At 42.9% G+C, this 9,031-nt stretch overlaps 1 protein-coding gene across 1 annotated transcript; it reads left to right on the forward strand.

Annotated features, from left to right (window-relative positions):
- The first annotated feature begins 5,913 nt into the window (after window positions 1-5,913).
- LOC100673363 (olfactory receptor 1L1-like) lies at window positions 5,914-7,272 on the forward strand. The gene has a single exon (XM_003407763.3). The coding sequence runs from the start codon at window positions 5,978-5,980 to the stop codon at window positions 6,908-6,910; it is 933 nt and encodes a 310-aa protein (XP_003407811.2). The 5' UTR covers window positions 5,914-5,977; the 3' UTR covers window positions 6,911-7,272.
- The last annotated feature ends 1,759 nt before the right edge of the window (window positions 7,273-9,031 follow it).

A 9,031-nucleotide genomic window follows, 5' to 3' on the forward strand; every position in this document is an offset into this window, starting at 1 on the left:
GCAGAGACTATGAGGGCCAAAGCAATGCATACCCCCGTCTCACAGAACGGCTTTTAAAAGTTCTTGGGCAGGAAAAGATTCACTTTATTCACAGGCATGGGGGGGTTTTCGGGCAAGTAGCCCATTTGGGGTGGGGACAGGTTAACTAAGGTGCGTGTGCAGCAGCTTTCTAAGATGGCTCCTGTCCCGGAGGCCTCTGGGATTCGTCAGCAAAACTTATTATGGGGTGTCGCTCCTGTGCAGTCTCTGGGCTGCTGCAGCCCCTCACTGCCCCTGGTGGAAGGTCACACAGCAATCACAGATGGATGTTCTGCACTTGTCCCTGGGGCTGGTTTTCTCCAGCTGCTTCTGAAAGATAACTTTAAAGAAGTTTGCGAGCTGTTTTCTGATACCCTGCCCCATTGTTCTGGGGAATGGCTTTGTTTCTGCTCCCTGGCCCATTTCTTGTTACTTTGAAGATTTGGGGGGCCCTCTGTTCCCTGTCTTAGGTAGACTCAAACTTTTAACCTTTTGGTTGGGGCAGAGTGCGTTGACCATTTGCACCACGCAGGGACTCCAAAGAACATGATGTTATCCCTTAAACCAATATATAACTGTAATCCACCTTCATCACTTGTCCCTGTACAAGGACACACATATGGCAACACATACACACTCTCTCACACATACACCATAAACCACACCTTTCAATTGCCTGAAAAAACTGCTGTTCCCCATATTACTATACCCCACATGCCAAAAGCAAAACAGCAGTTCACCTCTATCAACACCCCCATCTTCCAAAATATCTACCATTGTTCCTCAACTTTCAGTCACCCACAAATAGGGAAGGTGAGTCACACCTAGGAGACATGACTGTGAATCCAAGGAAGCTAGGAGAATATCCTCTACAGTAAGTAGGAGACCCCAGACAGTCTCCACTCCCTTGGGCTATGCTTTGTTTTCTAAACTTGAAGAAGATACAGAGTGGTTTCCTGAGGGAGTAACAGGGAGAAAGAATACACTGTTCCCTCAGAGCACAAGGGGCCCCCAGGAAGACTGGGAGGGGAGATTAAACATTAGGGAGTGAGAGATGTCTCCAGACCTTATGAGTCCTCAGCTCTGTGACTCTGGGTAACTGTCTTCTGAAACGAGGAGTCAGAATGGTGCTGGAGATCAGAGGTGGGAATTGAAAAAAGAATTTGAGGCAGTGTCTGGAAAATCTATTACCTCTGTTGACCCCTGTCTCTGACTGCTTCCCCCTCCTTGTTCTCCTGGTTCTCCCCTCAGGCATTAGGTGAAGGAGGCTGGAGCTTTCAGTTGAGGTGCAGAAGCTGAATAAACTTGCCGACGTGGCCGGGGCAAAACTTATGCTTCTGAAGAGACTGCAGTGGAGAGGAAACATCTGGGTATAGGAAGTGACCACAACTAAAGTGTCCACATGTACAAGCCACATCTATCAGGTACGCCTTCCTCTCTGCCCTCCGTGTGAAAACTAGAAACCAAACCTGTTCCTGTGGAGCCAGTCCTGATTCATGGCGACCCCACGTGTTACAAAGTAGAACTGCTCCAAAGTGTTTTTGTGTATGTAATCTTTATGAAAGCAGATTGCCAGGCCTTTCTTCCTCAGAGCCACCGGTTGGGTTCGAACCACCAACCTTTAGGTTAGGAGTCGAGCACAAACCATTTGCACCACCCAAGAACCTTTGTGTGAGAACGGCCAGCTCCAAAGTTTCCATGAATAAAACTTTGTCAAAAATCATTTCTGAGTGTTTTGATTGGACGTCAGTGACTCAGAAAAGGGTTATCCCAGAATTTCTCAGAATTTACCTAACAAAATCTAGTGTTTTCTGTGTGTACAAAAGGGAGTGGGTGGCCACTATGACTAAACTTCTGGATTTTCATATGTTTGGTTAACCTAAGTGCAAACCAGGCACACTTCCAAAATTTAACTCTGACTGGTCATTTACTTTACCAAAATATTTTCCTGTACCTTATAGTAAAAATTGGAAACTCTGATGGCATAGTGGTTAAGAGCTATGGCTGCCAAAAAAAGGTCAGCGGTTGGAATTCACTAGGTGCTCCTTGAAAACTCTACGGGGCAGCTCTGCTCTGTCCTGTAGGGTCACTATGAGTCCGAATCGACTCGACAGCAATCAGGTTTTTTTAATAGTAAAAATAACAAATGCTTGGGAGTAGGGATGCTAACCACCTTCCAGGCACTGGGTTTTATATGAACGCAACCTTTTATATTCATTTAGTCCTCCCAGCAACTCTGTGAAGTAGGTACTGTCTTTATCCCCACTTGAGGGATGTAGAAATCATGGCACAGAGAGGGTGAGTAGCTTGTCCTATACCACATACTTATAAAGAGCAGGACCACATTCCTAGAAAGCAGGCCAAAGACCATGCTCTCAGCCTCCATGCAATGTTACCTCTCCAACAGAAAAGGCTTTATCCCTCTTCAGGGAGAAGGCAAGAGGCCTGGGTTCCAGTCTGGGCTCCAACAATAAAAATGGCTTGATAGTTACGACCAGGCTTCAATTTCCACTTCTTTAAAACAAGGGGGCTAAACTTCATAATCTCTAAGCATCTCTCCAGCGCAGTGCCCCATGGGTCCATTTTAAAGGTGAAATAATAAGAAACTGAGAGGCACCTTCAAGGCGAGGGCTCCCAGAATTCCCGTTTGGCTAATGTCTCTGCCCCAGCCCAGTGAGTTAAATGGCAGGGGCCGGTGCTGACCTTTAGACTGTGGCTTGAGGGCCTCTGCATTTCTTTCTTACATCTGTTGAGGATCCTAAATGACCATCCAGTCATTCTTTCATTCTACAAATATTTATCAAGGGGCCGTTGTGTTCCAGGCACCATGCCAGGTAGGGCTGTGTAACACAGAACCAGACACAGTCTTCATACTTGGGTTTTAAGTACTAAGGCTCAGTTCTGTATTGAGTGTGCAGGAGGGGAACCTAATTAGGAATTGGTGGAGGAATGTCAGGCTTCTGAATGGATGTGACATCTAAACTGAGCTGCAAGGGTAAGGATGAATCACCCTGGCTGACAGACGGAAGAAATGGGCATTTTATGCAGATAGGATAGAAAGGCAAGAAGAAGGAGCCTGGATGGCACAAGCCTGTTTGTGATCGACTGCTAACCTAAAGGTTGGCAGTTGGAACCCACCCAGCAACTCCTTGGAAGAAATGCCTAGCAATCAGCATCCATTAAAATTACAGCCAAGCAAACCCTATCAAGCAGTTCTACTCAGTAACATATGGGGTCACCATGAGTTGAAATCAACTCAAGGCAATGGGTTAAGGCAAAAAGAAACAAAAAATGCCTTCCAATTGGAGCAAGAGAGTAGAGAGGAAGGCGAGAGAAGTGGCTGCAGAGCCCAGTAAGAGCCATACCAAGGTGTCAAGAGGAGATGTAGGAACACCAAATACATCCTTGGGAGGATGCTGCAATAATCTAGGTGGGGAAGTGATGGCTTTTACCCTACTGCTAGTGGGTGAGATGAAAAGAGTTGCAAGTTCAAGAGATATTTAGGAGGTAAAATGTAAAGGATCACTGGGATTCTTTGAGAAACAAAGCCCATGCTGATCGGTACTAGAGAGCATGGGAAAAAATGGAGAAACCGCTCTGATTCCAGTAACACTGATTCCTGCATGCTCCATCCCTAGTCTTCTCGATTCTCAGGGCCAAAGTCCCTTCCATTTTCCTCTGCATTTCACCTAGCGGTCTTTCCTTCCAGTGCTGCTAGCTTCTTCTTTATCAGACATTTCCCAGTCATTCCTCTGACATATTGTATCGTCGTTGATAAGCTGCTTTCACATGCATGTTCCTCACTTACTCTTAAGAACACCGGAAGCAGGTTCTACTAGCTTCCATGTATTACATATGAGGAAAGTGAAACTCAGAGCAGTGAAGGGATTTGCCAAAGACAAAGAGTGAGAAGAAGGTGGAGTCAAGATTAGACGTTCTGCCTCAAAATCCTGAGTGCTTTCTTCTGCCCTGCCATGGCTTTTAAAAACACAGCCCCCTGGCAACACCTGGCTCCAGAGAGGTCCAGGCTATAGCAATTACAATCAGAGACTGCATGCAACATTGATTTTGAAAGCTTGTTGGTCACTGAAATATATATGTTAAGGTAGAAAATCTTCACAATGAAAAAGAGTGCCGCTGCACATTGGTTTCTTGCATGTATTTTTGAAGCTTTACTAAAACATGAGGAAGTGTTGTTTTCTGTTTAAGACCATCTTGTTTGGGATCCAGACTCTGGCTCTTTTGCTACTGCATGATCTTAAGAAAAGGAATGAGCTGCCTTTAATCACAGTTTCCTTATACATTAAAAGGGAATACTATTGACACCGAGCTCAAAGAGTTGTTTTAAGTAGTATGCCTAAAGTACTTAGCCAGTGGCTGACACATAGTAAGTTGTCGATATGTCTTAGACATAAATATTATTTCCCTTAATTGCATGCTCATTTTCAAATCATACAAAGCACAAATGAATATTTCTCTTACCAAGTCTCACAGACTCAGGTGAAGGGTGATCAAACAATATATATGAAGGCTACAAGATTTTGCAAAAAGAAAATATAGAATAGTTGCATTCAAGAACGTTCAGGGACACCTCACGGGGAAGAGGATTTTGGCAGGAAGAAAAGGTAGAAGTAAAGCAAGAAGCAGAGGAGGAAGAGGAAGTGGAGGAAAAGAAAGTAAAAGATAAAAAAGAGGAAAAAAGGAAGAATAATTTCTTGAATACTTAACATGTTTCAAGCATGGTACTAGATGCAGCAAAATATTATATCATTTAATCTTTACAACATGTACTATCCTTGTACTACAGATGAGGAAACCAAGGATCAGAGATGTTAGGTAACCAGCCCAAGACCACACAGCCAGAAAGTGAAGGGGCTGATTTCAAAACATAAGCTTTTGGCACAGACACTACACTATGCTACATTGTTTTCCTGTATCTCTATCCTTACACCTGTAGCATTTAGTTGCACTTAAAACCCTGGTGGTGTAGTGGTTAAGTGCTACAGCTGCTAGCCAAAGGGTTGGCAGTTCAGATCTGCCAGGCGCTCCTTGGATAACTCTATGGGGCAGTTCTACTCTGTCCTATAGGGTCGCTATGAGTCGGAATCGGCTTGACGACACTGGTTTGGTTTTTGGGGGCTTACTTGTTTAAAGATTTGTCTTCACCGGTATACTGTAACAACTTTAAAAACAGGAACTAGGAATTACTCATCTTTGTAATCCCAGTGTTGGGTTCACCAAAACCAAAAAAGCCAAACCCACTGTCGTCAAGTTGATTGTGACTCAAAGAGACCCTATAGGACAGAGTAGAACTGTTTCCAAGGAGCACCTGATGGATTTGAACTGCCAGTCTTTTGGTTAGCAGCCGTAGCTCTTAACCACTACACTACCAGGATATCTGTTGGGTTCACAGTGGGTATCACAGTGCATAGTTAATAATATCGTGTTAAATAATTGTGACGATTTTATGAATTCCTAATATCTAGGAATGTTTTAATAAATAGGTTCATGTATAATACAGCTTTTTGCAGGGTTTGAATGAAAATGTTCTCTGAAAGCATGACTATAAGCACTTGTACTTGTGTCAGCATTCATGTTATTTACCTGATTAGTTTAAATATTTGTTTTGTTTTGTTTACAAGTATAGTAGAGAGATGAGCCTCAATTGACATATCTAAATAAGTATTGATGGTGAACTAGAGAGATATGTATCTCTGAGGTCCATCAAGGATTCTTTCTGAAGGTAAATCCACTTTCTGATGGTCCCACTTTTAACTCAGGTTAAACTTATTTATTATTCGACTTATCATTCAACTCATTTTTGTGGACTGTGTAAGGAAAGACAGAATCATGGACCATTTGTAGAATTCCTAGGAGAAAACGGAGAGATATAAATAAATTGAAATTGGTTGATTTGAAAATTCTGGGGTTTTCTACATTTATTAGTGTACACAGGATCATGGAAAGGGTCAATCAAACCAACAGTGTCACTGAATTCATCCTCCTGGGACTATCCTCCCGGCCAGAGGAGCAGAAGCCACTTTTTGTCGTCTTCCTCACCATGTACCTCATCACTGTGGTGGGGAACTTGCTCATCATTCTGGTCATCCACTCAGACACTCGGCTGCAGACACCCATGTATTTTTTCCTCAGCACCCTATCCTTCACTGATGTTTGCTATACAACAACCATCATTCCCAAAATGCTGGTAAACTTTCTATCAAAGAAGAAGACCATCTCCTATGCTGAGTGTATGATCCAAATGTATTTCTTCTTGGCTTTTGCCAACACAGAAAGCTACCTCCTGGCAGCCATGGCCATTGACCACTATGTTGCCATCTGTGACCCCTTCCACTATGTCACCACCATGAGCCACCACCGCTGTGTCCTGCTGCTGGCCTTCTCCTGCTCCATCTCTCACCTCCATTCTCTCTTGCTAGTTCTTCTGATAAATCGTCTCATCTTCTGTGATTCCAATGTTATCCACCACTTCCTCTGTGACATCAACCCTCTATTGAAATTGTCCTGCTCCTCCACATTTGTCAATGAAATTGTAATTAACACAGAAGGATTGATAACCTTGGTGACACCCTTTATTTGCGTCATCATCTCTTACCTACGAATTCTCATTGCTGTTCTTAAGATCCCCTCAGTTGCTCGGAAGCAGAAAGCCTTCTCCACCTGTGGCTCCCATCTCACCATGGTGACCCTCTTTTATGGAAGCATCATTTACGTTTATTTCCGACCCCTGTCCAGCTACACTGTCAAGGATCGGGTGGCAACAGTCATCTACACAGTTTTGTCCTCCATGCTAAACCCTTTCATCTACAGCCTGAGAAACAAAGACATGAAGCGAGGCCTGGAGAAGCTGATGGGCAAGAAGAAGTCCTAGGAGGCACTTCTGTAGGCTTGTCCAGGAGTGACTCTTCTGTGGGCCCTGGTCTCTGATGATTTCTGGTGTATACACCAAGCTACTTGAGGTTAGCATACCTAATTTGAGTGATTCATAGGGAATGGAATAGATATGACAAGACTATAGTATTATGCCCAGTCTTAGATATTCGTATCAGCCAATCAAGGCCACCTTATTAGAGCCTCCTGATTAACCCAGGGTCTTTGTACCCATCCCTCATCCCTCCCCTACCCCTTTTCTCTTCCCACTTATTCCTTCCAAGTGTAGCTGAAAACTAACAGTTTTCATTAATTTTTATTGACCAAATTTCTACTTGTTCAATAATACTCCAAATTCCCAGTAACTTACACATTTCAGGAAACAGTTATAATCAGTTATTCAACTTATAGGTGATAATTATAATTAATATCTTAAATTATTTAAGGTGGGAGTGTGTGTATGTGTTGTATGTAAGCATTGTCTTCCCCATAAGATTAGGATCTCCTTAGCATCAGGGACAGTTTCTTGCCCACCAGGCAGAGCATAGACGATGTCTCCTCCTTTTTTAGCATCTCCCCCAGCACAGCACCCTGGATCCTACACCCAGCATATGATCAATTGTTGGTCCTCATAGAAACCCTGAAAGTATGGCCCCCGGACACCCTTTTAGCTTAGTAATGAAGTCACTCCTGAGGTTCACCCTTCAGCCAAAGATTAGACTGTCCCGTAAAACAAAACAAGTAAAGGGGCACACCAGCCCAGGGGCAGGGACTAGAAGGCAGAAGGGGACAGGAAACCTGGTAATAGGGAACCCAAGGTTGAGAATGGAAAGTGTCAACTTGTCGTGGGGTTGGTAACCAATGTAACAAAACAATATGTATGTTACTTGTTTAATAAGAAGCTAGTTTGTTCTGTAAACTTTCATCTAAAGTACAATAATAATAAAATACCATAAATAGTTGGTCCTCATCAACTAGTTGGCTTAGCAGGTCAGGTCCAGCACTTCAAGTGACCCAGATATCTGTGTGTCTCTACAGTAGTTTCCTTCTCTTTGTCCTTCCAACAGTCCTTGGTCTATCACTCTTCCTGGGCATCTTTTTGGTGTCATTCACCCTAGAGGTATCTATAACTCCAACACCATTGCCATCCTTCTGTCTGTCTGTTTTCCAAGGACAGCAATCCATTCTCTGTAATGAGATTTATTCTGAGTGACTTTAGAATACACAACTAGACCCAGTATATGCAAGAACTAGGAAGGTAGTTTCTGGAAGAGTATAAGGAGGAAACTCAAGCTGGAGTTATTGGAAGGTGAAGTCCACTATCACCAGAGAATGATTTTATAAAGATAGTTCATATACTGGGCAGGAGTTCAACTAGATGATATATTTCATTTCCAATTCAGAGAAATTATTAAATATTAAACAGCTTCAGATTCCTCATTTTCAAAACTGACAATAATAATACTTTGCAGCAAAATGATCATATAGAAGTCCCCATAAGGCAGACTAAAAAATGTACCAGTGTTAGACATTTTGTTATAATTTTATTGGGCCGGAGGACCAGACCACATCCCAGTGGGTGAGAGTTGGCTTTTCACAATAAATAGATGTTCACACCCTCAATTATCCTAGGAATATATTGATCCTGTGACAAAAGATGAAAACTTAGGCATGTGGTAGAATTTTTTGTAAGTGAACATCTAAAAGCAGAAAGGTTAAGCACTGTTTGGTGAAAATATTTCTTTCCTTTTTTTGATTTTTTTCCTCCTACGTGGAGAGAGTCTAGTTATTGTAATATCCTTGCTTTTTTTTTTTTTTTTTTTTTGTCTCGCTCTATCACTGTCTCCATTCTTGGCAAACTCTGTGCCTTATCTGACTAGTAAATTTGGGAAGAACAAACTTGACCTACTTGGCTCAGCCCTCACCTCTTTCCTCTTGAAAATGAGCTACCTGCAGGAAGCAGGGATTCTCTGCTTCTCTATGCCTGTGGGTGAGGCCGCCTAATTTTCTAATTTTGGCCGTTGTCACTTTCACCCTAAGCTACATCCTCCAATCTCATACCTATCAATAATAAAGGTGGCTTTCACATGCTACCTCTTTGTCCTATATCTCATGCCTCCTC

Source organism: Loxodonta africana, chromosome 9 (genome assembly GCF_030014295.1).
Source record: "Loxodonta africana isolate mLoxAfr1 chromosome 9, mLoxAfr1.hap2, whole genome shotgun sequence".
Classification (NCBI taxonomy): Eukaryota; Metazoa; Chordata; class Mammalia; order Proboscidea; family Elephantidae; genus Loxodonta; species Loxodonta africana.

Excerpts from the sequence above, each read along its gene's own strand:
- LOC100673363 (XM_003407763.3), top strand. The coding sequence starts at position 5,978 with ATGGAAAGGGTCAATCAAACCAACAGTGTCACTGAATTCATCCTCCTG.